We start from the raw sequence: 20,034 nt of genomic DNA, 5'->3' as shown, positions 1-20,034 counted from the left end.
AATTACAGCTTGAAGACAGCCTAGAGGGATCGCCCAAAAATTAATTTTCATTTGAAAAAATAAGTTTCACGTTGGATTTAAAACTTTTTTAAAGGCCAAGTTTTGTTGCAAGGAATACGTGTGAATTTTTTTGTTCTCTAACCAAAAAATCACGTTTTGTACGAAAAGAGATTATTTCACAATTGTCCGACACTGGTGATAGGACGTTTATCAATATTTCATTGGTGAACGATTTAAAGAATGAATTCAATAAAATCGGAACACGAGAGTGATGATGATCTTGCACTGGAATGTGTCAGGTTGAATGATGTGAGTTTGACTTTTATGGGAAGCAACCAATATTATTAAGAAGAAATGCGAAGTGTTATTTCTAGTTCTGATTTCAAACGAAACTTCAAAATTCCAATGGTCAGTATTGCAAATTTTGCAATTTTGGCAAGGTTTCCCGTCATGAATAAAATATCCTTTCAGGCTTCGTCAGACATCGAAGCAAGCGACAAAAATCCAAACGAAGCGGGAGCGGATAAACTGGAATCGGGGAACAAGAATGTCTCAACTTCGATGATGTCTAACAGTAGTAGTGATCCAGAAGAGGTCAGTGCTTTCTTGTGGGCAAAACACAATGCTCAAACATTTAAATACATGCATTTGAAACTATGGAATCTCTTGATTAAATTCCCTCTATAATATAATACAAGACCAATCAGCGATTTGCTCCGTCCACAGCAACTCATTGGTTGGGACATTGGCAGAGTAGTCGCTGATTGATCTCATAGTTTTCTTTTTGAGCGACATTGGAACGGAAAACCCTATTAATTTTGAATGCGTTTCGAAACAATGCTAGACAACTTTCAACTTTTATATTTTTTCAGGACTACATTCGCAGTCACTTGATCAATCTACACGTGTATCATGGAGTGTTATTCGGATCGGAAGCTGAGAAGTTGTTGACTTGGGATCGTGCTTATCTTGTGAGACGTGCAATCACAAAACCAAATAAGTTTTTGTGCATTTCCGTCAACTGGAAAAAGAAAATTTTTCACTATCAACTGGACTTTAATGAGGATGGATGGTGCTGCAAAAAGGTATTATTTAACGAATATCAAAGTTTTCTATGTTAGCATTAACTTTTTCAGTTGTATGAAAAGTTCCCCACAATGCCAAACAGACGATTCCTCCACATTCGCCAGCTTCTGGAAGCCTGGCCTCAAGCAACACCTTTCCTGATTCCAACGCCACGTGGATCGAATGTGCTTATCCATAGTACAATCAACCTGGATAAAAAGTTGGGTTGCGGAGCCTTTGGAGAGGTATTCAAAGGACAATACAAAGCAGTCGGAAGCACGAATCCTCCAATAGAAGTGGCTGTGAAACGAATACTTGGAAATGCAAAGAGAAAGCAAATCCAAGAGTTTTGCAATGAAGCTCAAATCATGACAGTGCTGCAACATGAGAATATTGTTGCATTTTATGGATTTGCCTCACTTGAAGAGCCAATTATGGTTGTCATGGAATTGGTCACGGGCGGAGATTTGAGGGTATGTTCATTTTTACCTTGGTTTTTAAAACATTATATTTTCAGAAGTACCTCCAGACCACTCAAAACATTCCAAAACTACAAATCCTGTGGTTTGCAATGAACGTGGCGTCTGGAATGAGACATCTGTCGTCGAAAGGAATCATTCATCGAGACTTGGCGGCAAGAAATTGCCTCGTCACGCAGGATCTCAAAGCCAAAATATCTGATTTTGGGCTGTCTCTCCAAGGAACGGAAGTGACAACGAAAAACCTGGAGAAAGCTCCAATCAGATGGTTGGCACCGGAATCGCTGAAATCTGGAATGTTTAATGAGAAGACAGATGTTTGGTCGTACGGAGTGTTCCTCACGGAGCTTATGGCAAGATGTGAGCACGATCCATTGTACCCAAAAAGTCTCAAAGATGCCAAAGCCTGGATTTTGACAGAAGAACGCCCACATAAGATGGAGAATGGAGATCCGAAAGAACTGATGGTTCTCATTGATGCGTGCTGTGAAAGGGTTAGTTTTATTGAATGTTTTTTGTTCGGGAACAATTTGAATTTTTCAGAACCCGAACGAACGGCTCAATTTCAATACGGTGAAGCGACAAATCACAGACATCTATATGGAAGCATTGAACAAAGGTCCCCAGGATGGTCGAAAACCAGAAAACTCAGCTATGACTGTGTTGACTTCAGTTAGTTTCACTTTTTGTTCTGAAAATTTGGTTCATGATATTTTTATAGAAAACATCAGAAGATCGAACCAGGATTTCATTGAATCGCAAGAAATCTGTTGATAGACAGAAGATCCCGTCGTCAAGTAAACGAAGCTTCTTTTCATCTCTTCGTAAGAAAAACAAGGATCAAGTCACACTGCCAGCCGGAATGTCTATCAGCCCATCAACTAATTCAGCCAAACCACCATCATCAGAAACGCCAAACACTGGAAGCTCATCACCAAATGCACCAACACCGCCACCACAAGCCAAATAGATTTTGTATTATAACTCGAACTTCTTTTTTTTTTTTTCATTTTCTCGACTCAATGAAGATTTTGGCTGGTGTTTTTGTGAGACTTTTATTGCCAATATGATCATTTTCATGTTTGACTTATAGTTTTAGGAAATCTCTTCTTGACCACTTTCGTTTTTCTGCGCTGTTTGAGCTGTTCAGATTTGTTTCAAGAAAGTGCTTTATAGCGGCCAAACTCGACTCCGAACCATGGAAATTTCGATCTGAGTAATATTTTGAGTCAAATCTTTTACCGCAGTTTGTCAAAATGTTGTAGTTTTGAAGAAATGTAAAAAATTGTAGAACATTTTTTACCAGCTATGTAATGATTTCTAACTCAGTCTAGTCCCATGTGCTACCCCATTCCAAATTTGTGATATGTGCCAGCTTGAAACACACCCTAAATAGATGGGCCGTCCAAAATTACATTTCCATTGGAAAAATAAATTTCACGGTGGAATTTTATTATTTGAAAGGGTGTTGTCTTACGTCATTTGTTCTATTTAGAATTTAGACAAAGAATTTCCATGAAAAAAACATCAAAAGATTTGAAGAAAAAGTAATCATTTCTACATTTTCTCAATTTGCAATCGGTCTTCATAATTTCAATGGAGAAGATCAATACTGAAGATCAAAAAATGCTCGAAATTTTGTAAATAAAATATTGGAGAAGGTTGTATTCAAATGGACTCACAAAACTTCGATGGATCTGTTCTGTGCTGCCGAGCTTGCAGAGCTCTGCCACAGAGCCCGTGAGCTCATTTGGTCTGAGCCAATATTCTTGAAGCTGGAGGCGCCGATTTGTGTTATGGGGGATATTCATGGACAGTTTGATGATTTACTCGCAATGCTCGATATGAATGGGTGGCCCTTGTCTTCACAAGAATTTGAGGCTCTCAAGGTGAGACACTTTTTACAATTGAATATGCATTAAATAAATCTAGTTTCCAGTATTAAAATAATATTTATTTAGGATATAACAGTAAGAAGTCGTGAAACAGGAAAAAGACCTCAGAGTGAACCACATTCGACACAGCCAGAATCAAGTAATGATGTAAAACCACCAGTTGCTGCTCCGAAAAGTGTGAACAAAGAGGTAACAACTGGATACAAGAGATACCTATTCCTTGGAGATTATGTCGATCGTGGACCATTTTCAATGGAAGTTGTCATTCTACTCACTGCTCTCAAACTTGCATACCCCGATCGTATTTATTTACTGAGAGGGAATCATGAATCAAGATCAGTTAACACTTCGTATGGATTCTATCGAGAGGTCAATTATCGGTTCGTTTTAAAATTATGACATCTTTGAGAATACATTAACATTTTTCAGTTATGATGCTCAATTGTACGAATGCTTCCAGAACATGTTCAACGTTTTCCCATTCTGTGCTGTGATTAACAATACGATTATGTGTATGCATGGAGGAATCAGTGAGCATCTGACAAGTTTCAATCAGTTTTCGGTTTTCAAAAGACCACTCGAGATTCCTGATGTTGGTGTTCTAACTGATTTGACATGGGCTGATCCTGATCCGGTATGCGTTCATTCAGAATTTTAAAATAATAAATATCTTTTCAGACTGAAAAAGGCTATAAACCATCCGCACGTGGTGCATCTTTTGTCTTCGGACCACCAGCTCTCCGTGCATTTCTGAAAAAGCTGGATCTTCAAATGGTTATCCGCGGTCATCAAGTTGTTGAAGATGGCTATGAATTCTTCGATGGTCGACGTCTGGTCACAATTTTTTCGGCTCCAAACTACTGTGGACAGAATGACAATACAGCGGCTGTGTTTAGTATTGATAAGAAGCTGAAGATTTCGATCAATGTCTTCAGACCGGAGAGCAGAGACAAGAAACGTGGATTTGAAAAGGAGAGAAAGGCCAAGAAATGATCCTGAACTCGTTTAGACTTTTTATTCGTAGAAATAAAAATTGAAATTTCTACAACTTATAATACAAATAACATTATTCACAGTACTCACAGGAAAAAAAAACAAACTCCTGCCGAAAGTGAGAATTTTGGCACAATCTTGACAAAAGTAGACTGAAAAAAATAACTGAAAAAAAACATCAATTTTTCTCTGTTTCCAGCAACTCTCCTTACAATTAATCACGAATTATTTTTTTTTCAATTTTTCGTAATTAAGTTCACAACCAAGCAACGTGATTTTGTGATTTCCGTCTTGCCATTTTGATCTTACCTGATTTGATAACAATATCTTTCGATCTCCAATCTCTCCTCTGCAAAATATGTCTCTCAACAGTATTCTCCAATTCATTCGTTCTATACGACCTTCAACAATGCGTCGGTGTTTCTCAACTGCCACAAATTACTTTGAAATTCATTTGAAAAATGAATTAGCTGGAATTAAGAATGCTGGAACGTTCAAGACTGAAAGAGTCATTCAAGGAAGACAAGGTGTTTTGGTGAAAGTGAGTGATTTTGAATTTTTATTCTTCTTTTGAATAGGCAATGCAATCATTATTTGGAATCTACAACTTTATGAATTGTTACTTTTTATTAATTAAGGTAACCGGATCTGACAAACCAGTCATCAATTTTTGTGCCAACAACTACCTCGGTTTGAGTAGTCATCCAGAAGTCATTGCTGCCGGCCAAAAGGCTTTGGAAACCCATGGAGCTGGACTCTCATCCGTTCGATTTATTTGTGGAACTCAAGATATTCATAAGGAATTGGAGCAAAAGATTGCACAGTTTCACGGAACGGAAGATACCATTTTGTATGCAGCATGCTTTGATGCAAATGGTGGGATTTTTGAAGTAATGACTGGAGAGCAGGATTCAATAATTTCTGATGAGCTCAATCATGCTTCGATTATTGATGGGATCAGATTGAGTAAAGCAAAGAGGCTTCGATATAAGCATTTGGATTTGGGAGATTTGGAATCAAAATTAAAAGAAGCAGAAGGTACATAAATGCATTGATATTTATTTTCATTGAGAAATTAAAATTTCTAATATTGAACAAATAGGTTATATGGTAGGCAGGCACGTTTCTGTGCTTGCCTACAGTTTTATTGTCTTTGGCTAAAATATTGTGTTTGAGAATTTAAAACGCCAATGGAAAGTTGAGACCATACTTGGATGCGGTCTAATCTAAATCTTTCCCAAGCATTGTCCAACTTTTGCCCAAGGTTTGCCAAGTTCTGAACCTGACCAACAAAAAAATTTCAAATTTTTCAAAAATATGTACAAAATTTCAGATTCTCGATTCCGTCTAATTGTCACTGATGGAGTCTTCTCAATGGATGGGGATGTGGCACCACTTGGAGATATCACTAGTCTCGCTGAAAAGTAAGACATTAAAAATAATTCTTCTTTGAACTTTTTAAAGATATAATGCTCTCCTGTTTATTGACGAGTGCCATGCTACCGGGTTCTTTGGTAAAACTGGTCGAGGTACTGCTGAAGCTGTTGGAGGTCGTCCTGATGTTATCAACTCTACCCTTGGAAAGGCTCTTGGTGGTTCAATGGGTGGATATACAACCGGCCCAAAACCCCTCATCGATCTTTTGAGACAACGCTCCCGTCCTTACTTGTTCTCCAATTCACTTGCTCCAAGCATTGTGGGAAGTAGCATCAAGGTATCTCATTTCCGTTTAGTGCAAACAAAACTACGAGAATTTAATAGGTATTCGATCTACTCATGAACGATTCTTCATTCATTGGCTCGCTCCAAACAAATGTTTCTCACTTCCGTAAAAGTATGGCTGCCAATGGATTTACTATTCTCGGAAATGATCCAACTCATCCTATCTGTCCAGTTCTTCTTGGAGATGCAAAGTTGGCCGCAACAATGGCTGATGAACTTTTGAAAATGGGAATCTATGTGATTGGTTTCTCTTTCCCAGTTGTTCCAAAAGGAAAAGCAAGAATTCGAGTTCAAATTTCAGCTGCTCATTCGAAACAACACATTGATCAGTTAATCGAAGCATTTGCAACTGTAGGAAAGAAACTTAATGTTATCTGAAAACTTAATAAAATAAACGTTTTAATTAAAAAAATTTACATGTTTAGTATCAAGTTGTGAACATCAAAACCCGTAATACAAAGTGAGAGCGGAAGTGGTCAAGGTGAGAGAAAACACGTGGAATGTTATGCAAAGAATACGTGTAACAAAAATAAGATCTAGAAAAATACAGTCAATGAGGACAATATAAGAAGTATTGATGAAACGTTTATATGTGGAACTTGACTAGTGAGCAAATGTCGAGCTTCATCTGCACTTCCACACCATTCTTTCGCTCGGAATGTTTCAGTTACAGCATTTTCCGTTAAAATCCTTAGATATGGGAATACGCAAATCTGGAAAAAGAAACTTAGTTGTTGGGTATAACCATGTTCTATGAGTATTATTTTTTAAAGTACGGTTTTGTTATTTTCATTAGAAAGTTGTAGGAGTTCGAACTTGTAGATATGCTCGAAATGTCCAAAAATACTTTTCTCGAGAAGTTAACAATTTTAGACAAAACCCAAACTGACGAAAAGTTGTTTAATTAACTTCCGACTTTTGATGAACATACCGTGCTACACTTTCTATCTTCTTTTGGAAGTTTTGATAAATCAAAATGAAATGAAGCATGCTGGATAACTTGTTGTGACACTGGACTCAACACTCCCTTTGAGCATCTTAATTCCGGAACAATGACCGTTGAAATCTGCAAGAATAATTATTGGAAATTATTTTGTTGATTCTCTCATTCAAAACTTTTAAATCTGAATTCTGAATTCCAAATTCATTAATATATATTTTCCTATTGACAAAATTGTTTTTCATGACTTCAGTCATTCATCCCTTTTGCCAATTGCGACCAGCTCCGAAAGAAATGAGCAATCCGGAGTATAATATGAGTAATAACGTGTGAAAATTATAAAGATGAAGGGAAGGAAAATGGAGTAAAGAACTCTTTCGGAAGTTTAATTATAAATATGGACGCTCTTGAAGAATTACTTATGCAAATCCACAAGTGGAACTCGATATCAAAAGACGAGGAAGCATTAGATGGATACAAATGTTTTAGAATTAAAAAAACCAATTTAAAATATAATTTTCAGAAAATAAAACCTCGATAATTAGAGAAATTTCTTTAAATTCTGATTTTGAATCTCTTTGAATTTCCTTGTTGCTGTCAGAAAGTTGCTACAAGTGCATTTTCTTGGTCTAATTTTTTTGAAATTTGGATACTAACAAAGGTTTTGCCAAGATACCATGTATAGACAGAACATTTGTTTCTGTAAAAAAATTTAGTATCACCAGTGGGAAAATTAACTTCTCTAAAGTTGTCTGAAATTGTTTAATTTGCAGTCAAAATGAGGTGAAAATTCATTTTTACCAATTATAATTTTGGAAGTTAGGCTATAAACATAATGAAATGGCATTTTGATTGTTTGTAACATTCTAGGGACTTGAACCTGTCGCGATGCTCAAAATAACGAAATTGGAATTTTGGAACAATTTTTGTTGATTATTTCATTATAATATTCGGTCATATTGAACTACAATACGTGTATTTTAACTAAATCCTCATAGAGCATACTCGCCCGTTTACAAAAATATTAATTCAGTGGGTTATTACCTTTTTTATTTCTTTGAAAACTGATCCAACACCGATATAAATATTATCTTTTGTTACAAACAGATCATCGATGAATGCTACCATTTGCTCAATTTTCTTTGGATCATCACGAGGGGTCTTTTTTGTTTTCACGACCATTTCCTGAAAGAATGTTTTATTTCAAATGTATCTTGTAGATTAATCTGTAAAATGTACTTAACTTTGGGAAAAAGTGCTTAAAATAGATTTTGAAAATGAAAATCAGAAACATGGTTGCTTCTGTTTTTAAATCAAAGGATTATTATAATACAATTACTTAAGCATCGTGTTATGCAGGTTCCAAAGTGCCTATTTCTAATTAGACAGTTGACAAGGTACGCATGTCTTGTAGGTCCCGTAGCCAAGAAAATATATTTCCAGTTTACCTGTTTTGTCATTCTCAATGCGTTGTCAGCTGCGTCGTCAGCAAAGTTAAGCCGGTATTCTACACGTACAGCAAACCATGTGTCAGGCTTCAAACCATCGAACGAGAGGAGCTGAAATAATTTTTTGATTAGTTAGAATTCTGAGTCTGAAAATTTTGAGCACCTTTTTTTCTAAAATGTGCTTGGTAATCTTTCGATTTAGAATAATTTTAGAATTGCTTCATTCCCAGTCTAAACATGTTTCCTAATCAAAATTGCATCCATCATTATATACTCCAACAATCAAATATCCTAACATTGTCATTTCCTCTCGCATGTTGATTGCCCGGCGTAAATTGTGATGTCTAACATGTCAAATGTTCATGCCCGAGTTTCCCACCCAAACATATTTGTTTTACCCGATTGTGTTCCCCCATTCCATTTTGTTAATTGTGTATCTTCTCCCATTACCGACTGCTTGCTCTTTCTCCTCACCACAAAATCTATCAAATATGGAGTTGGGGGAATTTGGAGCTCAAAGTTTTCTTCGTATACTTTCTTACTTTTTCTAAGAACATCATAAACCATAAAAAACAACAATTTGACAATAAAGAAGGACTCCCTACGGCCTTGTCATAGTCATCATCATCATCAGAAGTCTAGTAGAAGCCACCTAGTTGCTTCATTTTATTGCGTCGATGTACTACTTCTCAGAGGCGGTCATTCTTTTTTATTTGACAGATACAATATTTTATGGGGCTTTTTTTTGGAGCACACAACATTACCACCCGTATCGGGATGAGATGACACGTGTCAATTGGTACTTGACAACACAAAAAAGAGAGGCCTCCAGACATACAGAAGGACATATGTTTTTAAAAGGGATTAGTCTAAGTGATGGGAGAACATGGGGGAACGGTTGGACCACTACAAATGACACCAATTGGCACATCAAACATCTCGACAGATTAGAGACGTCAATGTGTACATGAGATTGTTCCCACGATTTGTGGGGGTACAAATAAATATAGAAATTTCTAAATTTGTATGTGGCGTCAGATTATCCAAAAGTGGACACCCTTTTTCGAGCGGGAAGACTTGCGTCATGATTGACAATTTTTGGATTCTATGTACTTTTTTTCTTTTTTGGAATCATTTTTGGAGAGACTGAGCTGTGCTCGAAAATTTCAGAGCCCTTCTTTTCAAAATCTTGTTTGTTTTCAGCATATGCTCGAATTTTGATAAAAGCGAATTCTTAGAATAATATTGCTTTCAGAAGTTCGTTCTACGCAATAATTGTAACTAGAATTTTATAGAAGGACTTTTGAATATAGAAATTGTGTGAATAGGAATTGTACAAAAAATATAAATGGAAATTGAAAATATTTTTGACTGATTGGGAATTAAGACTAACCTGATCATTTTTGACATGATCCAACTGTGTTCTCCTGAACAGTTTTTGCTTCGAAAGATCGAATATTTGAACGGTGATGTCAAAATTTGTCACATTCCCAGCTTCGACCATTTTTATGACTAAACTGCTGTCCGAGATCGATGTAACTTCAAACTTAGCAACGCCGTTTACTCCATAAATTGTGAATAGGATGAAGATCAGTAGTCGAGGATAAATATTCAACGTCATCTGAAATAAAGAAAATATTTGTTTGTAAATAATGCTGAGAAAAAAGTTGTTGATTTGTAAATAGTTGAAGCTTGAGCCATAGGCAAAAAAGTAATAATAAGCTTCATCTTAAAAAGGGAAGAAGAAATAAATTTGTACCCTGCAAATGACACACATGTTTTCAAGAGCACACGGAAAAGAAGGTGTGATTTGTTTGGAGGAGAGAAGAGTTTGAATGGCAACTAGTGGATGGACCGGAAACGGAGACATAGCCCCAAAAACGTTTTCAATTGACTCTAAAAGTAGAGATGAAGGGCGGAGGAAAAGGGGAGAAACGATGGATATAATTGAAGCAAAAATTGGTGGAGAGACATGAAGGTGAAGAAAAACAGAAAACAAAACAAATAAAAATAAAAGAGAGAATCATGATATGAAAATAATAGCATAATTTTTAGTTTTGTTGCAGACAAATCTTCCATTAATGCAAAACTTTGAATCATGAACTTTTTTAAGAATCAGGGCAGCACCAGCTCTATTCCATCTTGGGAGGTCTTGCAAGCTCCCCACCGAATAAAAACTGGGCGGAGCGTGGGGAGCATCTAGATCCCGCCTTTCTTTTTGAACTCCATCATATTGTGGTTATGTTTTGTATATTCCTTCAAGAGAACAAAAGAAAGAAAAGAGCGCCGACCGATTTCCTCTCCATTTTCTCGTTTTTGAGATGATTTGAATTATGAGCTTTGGGCATTTTATTGGCTCAAAGAGTTCTTGGCCTCCCCCTGCCCGCCACAAAATAACTGGGTTCATTCCGGACAGACGTCGATGGCTAAAGTTGAGAGATTGATGGCTTTTTTCGGTTTTTTTCAAAGAAATAAAGAAGGGGATGTATCAGAGATGTGTTTATTTGAATGGATAATCATCAGGTAGTGTGGTCAATGATGAGTGGTTTGGGAGATTATTTGAATCTTTTGAAAGTTATAAAAGCAGAAGAAAAAGTTGTGTTAATGGAAACTACATATATATATATATATATATATATGTATAATTTTGTCTATCAAAAAGCAAAGTTTGTTTTTCACCGGGACATGAGAATTTTTGAGAAGCGAATTTTTAGCAATAGTGGAATAGTTTTTTTTACGTTTTGAAACTGGTTGTAAGCTTTCAATTTATTTACATCTTTTTCAACTTGTAATTTGGCTTTCACGGTGTTGGTTGCTGTCAAAATTTAAGTGCGTAAGCAAGTTCTTTCCAGTCTGTCACCAAAGTCAGGTAAGCTTTTCGTCAGCGCATCGTTAAGAAGTTTTTAAGATTTGTCGTGACAATGCGAGCAAACACAGTTTGACAGAAAGTTTCTGAACAGAGCCATATTGGATTAAGAAACTTAATGCCTCAGGTGAAATTTAAAGTGAATTGTACAGTACAAATTTATGATATGTTCCACCTCTCACTTTTTGTAGTTTCAGGCATTCTCGTACTATTTTTTGAAAAAGCTTAGATGGTATGCCAAAACTCGTTTTCCATAAAAGTTTGATTTTGTCACTGTAAAAACTAAGAATAAAAGAGCTAAAAGTTGATTGATACAGAAATTATTGTTTTTTCATTGTTACTGTAGAGTTTAGTTTAGTGTGAATTTTGAGCACGCAATCCTATGCCAATACCAATGTTCCATTAAAACAGACAAAAAATTTGAAGCCCCTGTAACTAGAAAGGGTTTATTTTTTAACACTGGAGAATCCATACGATCGGGCCATAAAGACATCACTAATTCACATACACATACAAAATTTCTCAAATTTCCGGAAAAATCAGGAAAGCAGAAAAAAAGTTATTAGAAAATTCAAAACGGGTTCTCTCTCCTGAAGCGTGCCCCCCTTTTTGAGCTATTTCTTCATATATTTCTTCTTTTTTTGTCGTTTTATACGCCGTTGAGTGGCTTCGTGTGTGTGGAATAGTCACAGTTAGTTATATTAGTGCCCAACAGCAAGTCATTCGATTTATGCACACTTGGCTGGCAAAAGAAGAATAGAAGACGTGGAAAAGGAGAAGAAAATGGACAACGAAGAAAAAGGACGCCGGGAGGAAAAGTTGGTTTCAGTGCAAGAAAGTGCTGAGTTGAATGGACTGGAAGTTAGAGAAGAAGGAGGAGATGAAGAAAAATTGCTACCTTTCAGAAGAAAATATCATAGTTTAAATGTTGATTCTAGGGAAAGTCATGGAGGAGAAAAAGGAGAAGAAAGCACTTTTTGAATTAGATTTTGACTGGAATACTTGACAGTTTAAAAAACTCCAAAGGTTAAGTTTTTCGAACTTTAAACTTAAATTAAACTTAAATTATAAGTGTGAAAACTATGGTTTGAATTTCGTTTATTACCTTTTTAAATACCATATTTTCCGTACTAGGTGCTTTCATAAAACCAAAGGCAACCGATATAGTCAGTTGTCAAAGTGAAGAAAGGGGTGCAAGTCTAATGGGCAAATATGGTATTAACTATAAGAAGTTTCAAAAGAATGAAGTTTCCAATAGTTAATGGTGGCCTGTTTAAAGGTTTTTACAAAGAAACATTTTTACAAAGAAAAAAAGGAATTTTGTGCAAACGCATCGACATTCATTTTTCGAACCTCTAGTTTTTCCAACAAGCTCTTTTGATCTAATATTTACATATCCGATATTTCAGGATAAAAATGCATTCGCCAATTACAAATTCCCCGTTTTTTCGAGAAATGTGTTTTATGCTATTCTCGGCGCAAAAAAAAAACGGGAAAGACCCGAGATGAAGAATGTGTGAAACAATTGAGTTGTGTCTCGAAGGATTTTATGTGGTACAACAGCTACAACAAAGGCAGTATCTCAAACAAAAAATTCGAACAAAAAGAAGCTGTCTCGAAGTTCTGTCAAATTCATAAACTTTTCTTGTGGTTGAGGGGCTTTGAAGTCCCCAGACGGATGATGTGGTAGTGGGAACTTGTAGAAGTTGACCCAGAATGTTTGTTTCAACAACGTCAACTATTCCCTCGATGTTCAAGAGTATTCACAGAAAAAGAAATAGGAAAAACAAAGAAATAAACGAGTTGAACGTGAATGTGTGAAAATCTTGAAAAGATTGGAATCAGGAGCTCCTTTCAATGCAAAAACATATAGATGAAAAGTGGGCGTGGTACACGTGAAGTCGTGAGAAAATGGGGGAGTGAAATGAAGATTGAGTGGGGGCGAAGAGAAGCCGAAACTGATGAATAGAGGACATCAAAAGGGGGAAGTTTTTATATTGATGTTTTTTCAATAGCACAATGTGCAATACGCGTACATAGTTTGAGATGTTTGAAGTAAAGTGAGTTGTTAAAAAGAGAAGAAAAGAATAGAAACAAGCTTGAAAAAAAAAGAAGGATTCAAAGCTCTGAAATACCTCAAATCCCAAAGGTCAGACACGACTTCTCCGTGAATTTTGGGTCCAAAGTACTGAATTTTTAATAAAATGGCAAAACTGAGTTGTTTTAGAAAACAAACTTGCTAATTGAAATTTTTCAAATATTCAGTTTCAGTAGTGGTATTAGGATCAATTTTCTGCTTCAAAAGAAGCTTTAATAATAGATTCGAAATTATCCAAATTTAATTACGAAACAGCTCTAAAGATTTCAAAAAATTCACTGGCGGTTCAATATTTTGAAGAAAACGTGCTAAAAAATGCTAAAAAGTTTTCGATCATAATTTGCAGTTACAAAATTCCGGACTGCAGAATACAAATGTTGGAGTATTTTTTTTAACAATTTTAATTTAATTTTCACCAAAAAAAATTGTACTGATGTAATGAGAAATTCTCAAATTTACACAAAACAAACACCAAATGAAAAATGCAGACGAAATCTGCGAGAAGGCACGTAGGCAGGCAGCCATGAGAAAGACATACGAGCTTGAAGAGTTTTCAACGTATGTTATAAGCCTTATTTTCCTGATTATATTGCTGAGTCAGAAATTCAAAATTATATTGGAAAATGTGCAATAATAAAATTGACGGAGTTGGCTTGCCTTATTCTACTAGCTGAAAAGATCACAAATATTTTCTGCACAAGTTCAATGTACCATGCCTTTCTCATTAGAGAAAGACCACCATTAATTGTGAGAGAAAAAAATAAAAATAATTTTCATTCTACCTGATTGAATATTGAGCAGCTACCGGAAACTTCATGAACAGCAGCAGCCAGGCTTTTTGACAACGTTCTCACAGGAAAAACAGAGAGAAAAAAAGAAGAAAAATACCTTTGTATATATAGACGTAATGATTCTAAGTCTCTCTTATTTCTTTTCAAAAAAAAACTAGACAAGGACCTAAGAAAAACAAAGAAAATGAGGTGTCGTTAGGGATGTCGGGAGGGATGACCCAAAGACAAAGAAGTCCTCTAGGGAATGTGTGATACTGTGCAAATACCACTAGATGATGACAGAAGTCTCTGATGAGTGGCACCTTCCCTATACATTTGTGTATAGATCTGATGGTCTAAAAAAAGCAAAGAAGATGGGTGGTTCAAGTAATACACGGAGGCACTTGAGTTGGTCAGTGTTCCTCTAAGAGCAGAAAAGGAGGAGCAAAGGGAGACGCAAAGGCGCGCACAAAATAAATTAGAAATTTAGTCGAGATGTCGAAAAATCGAAAAATTCGAAACGAGTGCAAGATAAATGAATGAAGATTTTTTTTGGAAGACCTCCTTCCTTGAAAAGTGTAGTGTAGTATGATATGTAGATTCGCGAACTTGCGAAAGAAAACTATTTGGCGATTTTTAAACAGTTTAACCATAACAAGCCTATGTACATTTCATCAACGAATTTTAAATTCACAATTAAAAATTATACATTTTTAGTAAAACAAATTAACCGTTTTCCAACATATGTTTTTTTTTTAAACTAGTTAATGGAAAACTAGCCGTAAAACAAAAAATCAAAACATCCGTAATCACTCTTATAGTATTAAAATTAAAATGATTTATCGAAATTACTCAAAAGACCTTTTCTTTAATTTGGCAATTTACCACAACATTGACTGAACATTTTGAAAAACTAAAACTTTTTGGTAAATTTTTTAAGTTATATTATTTTTAATTTAATTTAATTTATTACGATAGTAAGATATCGTGAGGTAGAAAAAAAAACACACACATTAACAGACACAAACCATCACAAGTGGTTACATAAAAAAAAATGGAACAACAATAAAAAAAGATGAGAAAAACCATGTTGGATTCAATAACTTTTTGTGGGTAGTGGAAAATGAAGTTGATGATTTTTCAGTTCATTTAAATCAATTTGACTAGATCACTTTCGAATGAAAGCTGTGTAATTCAAAAAAGAACTGTCAAACAGCCAATTTTAGAATTTTTTCAATTCTAGGAATAATTTCAAAATCTCATGTGCTAGATTCACAACTCCTAGAGTCATTTTTATTCCGAAAAAATGTCCAAATAAATAAATCAAAAATACTATGATCCATTCCGCATACTTATTCTTTTTTCAACAACAACAACAAGTTCTTCACTCGAAAACTACTGCTCAAGTTGTCCCACAAAACCACTTCAAGGTCCTTTTGGCATTGTTCTCTTTATGAATATTGCAGGCGTACTTATCTAAATTATTATATTTGCATTTTTAGAATTACATTTTGCTTCACGAAATAATAGTGTCGGGACTTTGTGAGCAATATTAAACTCTGATAAATATTGACGTCAACTTTTGCCAAACTGAACAGGAAAACTGGGAAGCCTTTCATAGACCTGCAATGTCTACCTTTCTGCCTTGCATACCTACTAGTAAATCCTGTTAAACTCTGGTGTTTGTTCAGTTTTGATTTACAAATGCATCTTTTCTTCATATAAATAATTATGTATGAAACTTCAGCACGGAAAAGAAAATGAATTAATGTGTACACTTTTTAGTAGGTAGGTTCGCCATGCAGGCGTAGGTTCGCCATGCAGTCAAATAAACATTTTTTAAAGTGAGTGGTTTGTTTCGCGTGCGTTTTTCTCTTGATTATTAATAAAAGTTTTAAAGAGAAAATGTGGGAACATTAAAAAATACAGTATCACGTAGTTTGTCCAAGTTTAAAAAATTCCTAATCAAGAAAGGTCATCTACAAGTCGATTATCAATTGAACTTCCTTATATCAATCATTAATTAGTTTCCTCACAATCGAAGAGTGCAGTAGTCCGATTGAAAATGATCAACGTCGATCCGCCAACTGGAAACTATCCGGCAACTGGAGGCAATTCGACGCACAACATCACTTCCGAATCGGATTCCCGTCTTGCATTCAAGGTGAAGTCGTCGAACAACGAGCACTACCGCGTCCGTCCAGTTTATGGGTTCGTGGATGCAAAGGGAAAGAGCAAATTGGACATCAATCGTCTTCCAGGGCCACCAAAAGAAGACAAAATTGTGATTCAATACGCGGAAGTGCCAGCCGAAGAGACTGATCCAATGGCACCGTTCAAGGCTGGAGCTCAACAAGGAGAAATCATTGTGAAGCTCATCGCTGCTTGAATGGAATGCAATAACTGAAGCAAATGGGAAAGAGATTCATTGATTTTTGTATTGAATAAAATTATTGTATTTTCCGCTGGTGTTTGATTGTGTTTTAAAAATGTTTATCAATTCCAATATAAGATAGTATTCAGTCATGTGATACATATTTAACAAAAAAAACGAAAGAAGTTGGGGATTTTTCCTGAGATTCCGTATAGTAATTGTACATAGAGCTTGAGCATCTAGAATACGAAAGAAGAGCAAGTGATTCCTGAATCATTTGTCACTGAGCAGAACTCTGAATCGGAAGAAGCGAGGTATTCGAATGGCTGCTTTGTGCAGATCACAACATATTCACGGTTCATTTCAGTTTTCAGGAGAGCAGTGATTGTTTCACGTGACTCCTTCTCACCTGATGTCATTCCCTGAAAATGTTCAATATAGACTAGTTACTTTCAAATGCAATACCTTCTTGATAATATCTCTAACTTCAACACTATTACAGAACAAATCTCCACTTGAAGCTTTCATGTCAACTGATCTCTTTGACTTGGCTCTGTATGGTCCTGGTCCGTAGGATCCAGCATAAGATGGTCCAGCGTATGATGGTCCACCCGCATATGATGGTGGTGGTGGTGGAGGTGGAGCTTCATATCCGCCTCCGCATGGTGGAGGTGGTGGAGGTGGTGGACAGCAGCATTGTTGAGGTCTTTGTGGACCTAATCCTAAACCGAGTCCTTCTAGAAGGAATGCAGATGAAGAAGCAGTCAGTGAAAGAACAATTAGAACTGATGAATGAACCATTTCGAGTGGAATGTATGAAATTCTCGTTTTCGATGGTCACTTTTGTAGTCATTACAGCAGAGCGTTAGAGATTGATACGCAGAGAAATTGCAGCTTCATTATTACACATTTTGAGAAAATTCGGCGAGAAGTGACCGCCAGTGCTGTAACAAACCGATGAGTAATTGGCCGAAAAGCCACTTGACCCCGGGTTCGGCACACAGAATTCAAGGTTAAAGTGGGTGGAGCCTACTTGTTTTTATGCTTGTTGACTGGTTTAAGTTCGTCGCGTCATTGCGCAGGAGACCCCCTAGAACCTTCAGACTACTCCATCACTTATTTAGTACATGATTTATAGTAATTCCATTTAACAAAATTTAATAGCACATAGGTTTCATCAGAAAGTTTTTGGTCCTTCTAGTTACAACAACAGAGATGAGGACGGTGAGTCTTACAGCAGTGTGGTTTCAATAATTAAATACGAGATCGATACAAAAGAGGGCGCGAAAAGTTGTGATAAAAATTTTTAGTGAAATTTTAAATTTCAAAATGGACAAATTGAATAATATGGGAGGTGGTGTATGGTCGCTCAACGAATGTTCACCAATTTACAATCAATGTACGGGTGTGACCAGATTGACGTGGAAACGACTGGAGGAGTTAAAAAATGGAAAGGAGCCGAAAAGAAAAGCAATGAAGGAAGAAACATAAGAATCAAGAAAGACTGAATGGTACAAAATGTTTATTTCGGATCGAAGTGCTCATTCCATTTCTGATGCGTCCACTTTTGCATTCTGGCCCATCCGATTGATTTTCTCGAGTACGTCGTCGGTCATCAAGTTGGAAACTTGTGCAAGCTTGCTTGATTGATACTTATTCTGCAAATAATTATGTTTATTGGAATACTTCGATGATTCAATACCTTAATAGCGACAAGCTTCCCCTGTTTGAAGTTCTTATACGAGACTTCGGCGAGCAAAGCGACAGCATCCTCAATGACTTTCTTAGAGGCTCCGAGCTGTTTGCTAAAAATGTTGATATTAAAATAAAAATATAAGCTTTAAAATGTACCAAATGACCGATACAGCATTCTCCGCCTCGATTCCGTCAACAGGATGAACTTCAAGAGCGATGATCATCGAAGCAGAAGCAATGTGGGACCTTGGGGTCGAGGCCATAACCGAATCGAGCAGTGCGAGCTCTCCGAGACACTTGGAGATATTGTAAGTATAACAGAAAGCTTGATTATCGATTGGGCTGGCATCGTTTTCGGAGAGAATTCTTGAGAGACAGCGGAGGAAGACAAGCGAAGATGGGCAGGACAAGTCAAAGTTCAACGAGTTAAGGATTGTTTGCTCCATTGCCAAGATCTGCTTCTTGCTGTATGTGTTCTCAGTGATGAACTCGTAGTCGTGGATGTCTGGGAGGTAAACCTCTTCGAACTTGGAGGCAACGAACCTGAAACAAAACATTTTTAAAGGATACACAATTAGTAATCCCTATATGTTACGTTTTAAAATTGAATAAAAACTCTCACATAGCTGAAATTCCAAGAAGCTGAAGATCCGCCTTGGAGGTGACCTTCTTCTGAAGCATGCGATCCAGAATGAAGACAGTCAAGTGAAGTGTCTCAGGTGTGAGATGGAATCGAACATGAACTTGGACAAGCCAATCGACGAGAATGCGACGCATCTTGGGAGTGGGCTCTCCTCCCTCCATGAAGCACTCCTCAAGAAGATACTTTTTCTCGTGATGAACGAGATACTTGTATATGTCGTCGGCCATAGCAAGACATTTAGTCTCAGCATCCTGGAGGTTGATTCTCTGTGACTTTTGCGCAGTTTCGACTGGAGCTGGATTGGATGGCTTGAGTGCAAGAATCTCTCGAGCTTCTCTTTTCGTCTGAAGACCTTGCGCATTGACGGGCTTCAATGGTCCGTTTCCGTGCTTAGCCATCTGAATGATAATTATAGTTTTTAGTTTGTAAACACCTTGTACCTGGAGGCTATCCTTTTCCACATTATTCGATGTTCGTCTGTTGTTGGTGGCTCTTAGCATATTGAGGCCTTTCGCTGCAATAAACGATTGTTTGCAAGTTCCAAGAGATAATAAAATAAAAAGTGAGAAAGAACCTTTGATTGCTAGTAGAAAATTGGTAAGTTGAGAAATACTGGACGTTTTACAAAATCTGACAGAAAGGTTATGATTTTATCTAAATAGAACACAACGTGTAAATAGTTTCTACACGGCGAACATGTTAAGGTCACGTGAGGAGCCTATTAAGAATTGTTTGCACTAAATACAAGAATATCGACAAATGGGATTCGAATGTTCCGCGTGCAGCGATTGTCCAACGGAGCGCAACTCCCCCACACCAAGATGGTGCTTGGTGGTAGGAGGGGGGAATCGCGAAGGGTAATATCGATTAAATATGTCACCTAGGATGAATGAAGAACAGACGTTAAAAGATGAATTACAAATGAACCTAGAATATTAATAAAGCTCCAAAGTTAGGTATTTGATAACGATAAGCCAAAGAAAAAAAGATTGTTTTTGTTCAAGAATCGAATAATGAATAAAATGAACCGGTCTATGTGGCAAAGA

At 36.5% G+C, this 20,034-nt stretch overlaps 7 protein-coding genes across 9 annotated transcripts; 4 read left to right on the top strand and 3 right to left on the bottom strand.

Annotated features, from left to right (window-relative positions):
* Window positions 1–158: 158 nt before the first annotated feature.
* Window positions 159–2,585, top strand: T25B9.5 (Tyrosine-protein kinase; the record flags this gene model as incomplete). Of its 2 annotated transcripts, none has more annotated exons than NM_001306952.2 (7): window positions 159–309; window positions 472–594; window positions 873–1,085; window positions 1,137–1,538; window positions 1,583–2,038; window positions 2,088–2,216; window positions 2,266–2,585. In NM_001306952.2, 7 exons carry the CDS (start codon window positions 241–243, stop codon window positions 2,512–2,514), a joined length of 1,641 nt encoding a protein of 546 aa, NP_001293881.1. In that variant the 3' UTR covers window positions 2,515–2,585. The 2 variants fall into 2 exon arrangements, with proteins under 2 accessions (NP_001293881.1, NP_501993.1); NM_069592.2 differs by lacking the exon at window positions 159–309 and adding an exon at window positions 355–408.
* Window positions 2,586–3,103: 518 nt separating this feature from the next.
* T25B9.2 (Serine/threonine-protein phosphatase) lies at window positions 3,104–4,481 on the top strand. The gene is made up of 4 exons (NM_069591.3): window positions 3,104–3,433; window positions 3,506–3,819; window positions 3,869–4,073; window positions 4,118–4,481. The coding sequence occupies exons 1-4, from the start codon at window positions 3,236–3,238 to the stop codon at window positions 4,430–4,432; spliced, it is 1,032 nt and encodes a 343-aa protein (NP_501992.2). The 5' UTR covers window positions 3,104–3,235; the 3' UTR covers window positions 4,433–4,481.
* A 321-nt stretch (window positions 4,482–4,802) lies between these two features.
* T25B9.1 (Aminotransferase class I/classII large domain-containing protein) lies at window positions 4,803–6,566 on the top strand. The gene is made up of 5 exons (NM_069590.8): window positions 4,803–4,973; window positions 5,071–5,470; window positions 5,766–5,856; window positions 5,897–6,146; window positions 6,194–6,566. Exons 1-5 carry the CDS (start codon window positions 4,842–4,844, stop codon window positions 6,530–6,532), a joined length of 1,212 nt encoding a protein of 403 aa, NP_501991.3. The 5' UTR covers window positions 4,803–4,841; the 3' UTR covers window positions 6,533–6,566.
* Window positions 6,543–10,169, bottom strand: T25B9.3 (Cystatin domain-containing protein; the record flags this gene model as incomplete). Of its 2 annotated transcripts, NM_001028231.4 has the most annotated exons (5): window positions 9,936–10,169; window positions 8,543–8,653; window positions 8,139–8,279; window positions 7,086–7,220; window positions 6,543–6,867 (listed from the first exon to the last, which is right to left on the bottom strand). In NM_001028231.4, exons 1-5 carry the CDS (start codon window positions 10,161–10,163, stop codon window positions 6,691–6,693), a joined length of 792 nt encoding a protein of 263 aa, NP_001023402.1. In that variant the 5' UTR covers window positions 10,164–10,169. The 2 variants fall into 2 exon arrangements, with proteins under 2 accessions (NP_001023402.1, NP_001023403.1); NM_001028232.3 differs by lacking the exon at window positions 9,936–10,169 and having other exon boundaries at window positions 6,691–6,867; window positions 8,543–8,835.
* A 6,172-nt stretch (window positions 10,170–16,341) lies between these two features.
* On the top strand, window positions 16,342–16,665 carry ssp-34 (Sperm-specific class P protein 34; the record flags this gene model as incomplete). The annotated part of the gene is made up of 1 exon (NM_069588.6): window positions 16,342–16,665. The coding sequence occupies one exon, from the start codon at window positions 16,342–16,344 to the stop codon at window positions 16,663–16,665; it is 324 nt and encodes a 107-aa protein (NP_501989.1).
* An 87-nt stretch (window positions 16,666–16,752) lies between these two features.
* Window positions 16,753–17,470, bottom strand: grl-21 (Ground-like domain-containing protein). Its single transcript, NM_069587.8, has 2 exons — window positions 17,116–17,470; window positions 16,753–17,072 (listed from the first exon to the last, which is right to left on the bottom strand). Exons 1-2 carry the CDS (start codon window positions 17,449–17,451, stop codon window positions 16,890–16,892), a joined length of 519 nt encoding a protein of 172 aa, NP_501988.1. The 5' UTR covers window positions 17,452–17,470; the 3' UTR covers window positions 16,753–16,889.
* Window positions 17,471–17,770: 300 nt separating this feature from the next.
* On the bottom strand, window positions 17,771–19,502 carry cyb-1 (G2/mitotic-specific cyclin-B1). Its single transcript, NM_069586.9, has 5 exons — window positions 19,429–19,502; window positions 18,968–19,386; window positions 18,502–18,888; window positions 18,353–18,455; window positions 17,771–18,308 (listed from the first exon to the last, which is right to left on the bottom strand). Exons 1-5 carry the CDS (start codon window positions 19,486–19,488, stop codon window positions 18,192–18,194), a joined length of 1,086 nt encoding a protein of 361 aa, NP_501987.1. The 5' UTR covers window positions 19,489–19,502; the 3' UTR covers window positions 17,771–18,191.
* Between the last annotated feature and the right edge of the window lie 532 nt (window positions 19,503–20,034).

Source organism: Caenorhabditis elegans, chromosome IV (genome assembly GCF_000002985.6).
Source record: "Caenorhabditis elegans chromosome IV".
In the NCBI taxonomy this organism is placed as follows: Eukaryota; Metazoa; Nematoda; class Chromadorea; order Rhabditida; family Rhabditidae; genus Caenorhabditis; species Caenorhabditis elegans.
Note: the sequence above shows the minus strand (reverse complement) of the source record. Positions and strands in the feature narration are given on the sequence as shown.

What these genes read in the sequence shown, in the direction of transcription:
- T25B9.2 (NM_069591.3), top strand. Translation starts at nt 3,236, where the DNA reads ATGGATCTGTTCTGTGCTGCCGAGCTTGCAGAGCTCTGCCACAGAGCC. An exon ending in AAGAATTTGAGGCTCTCAAG is followed by an intron (nt 3,434 to 3,505) that starts GTGAGACACTTT and finishes ATATTTATTTAG; the next exon opens with GATATAACAGTAAGAAGTCG. An exon ending in TATCGAGAGGTCAATTATCG is followed by an intron (nt 3,820 to 3,868) that starts GTTCGTTTTAAA and finishes AACATTTTTCAG; the next exon opens with TTATGATGCTCAATTGTACG.
- T25B9.1 (NM_069590.8), top strand. Translation starts at nt 4,842, where the DNA reads ATGCGTCGGTGTTTCTCAACTGCCACAAATTACTTTGAAATTCATTTG. An exon ending in GACAAGGTGTTTTGGTGAAA is followed by an intron (nt 4,974 to 5,070) that starts GTGAGTGATTTT and finishes TTATTAATTAAG; the next exon opens with GTAACCGGATCTGACAAACC. An exon ending in AAAATTAAAAGAAGCAGAAG is followed by an intron (nt 5,471 to 5,765) that starts GTACATAAATGC and finishes ACAAAATTTCAG; the next exon opens with ATTCTCGATTCCGTCTAATT.
- grl-21 (NM_069587.8), bottom strand. Translation starts at nt 17,451, where the DNA reads ATGGTTCATTCATCAGTTCTAATTGTTCTTTCACTGACTGCTTCTTCA. An exon ending in TTAGAGATATTATCAAGAAG is followed by an intron (nt 17,073 to 17,115) that starts GTATTGCATTTG and finishes GAACATTTTCAG; the next exon opens with GGAATGACATCAGGTGAGAA.
- cyb-1 (NM_069586.9), bottom strand. Translation starts at nt 19,488, where the DNA reads ATGCTAAGAGCCACCAACAACAGACGAACATCGAATAATGTGGAAAAG. An exon ending in AATGCTGTATCGGTCATTTG is followed by an intron (nt 18,456 to 18,501) that starts GTACATTTTAAA and finishes CAACATTTTTAG; the next exon opens with CAAACAGCTCGGAGCCTCTA. An exon ending in GGAAGCTTGTCGCTATTAAG is followed by an intron (nt 18,309 to 18,352) that starts GTATTGAATCAT and finishes AATTATTTGCAG; the next exon opens with AATAAGTATCAATCAAGCAA.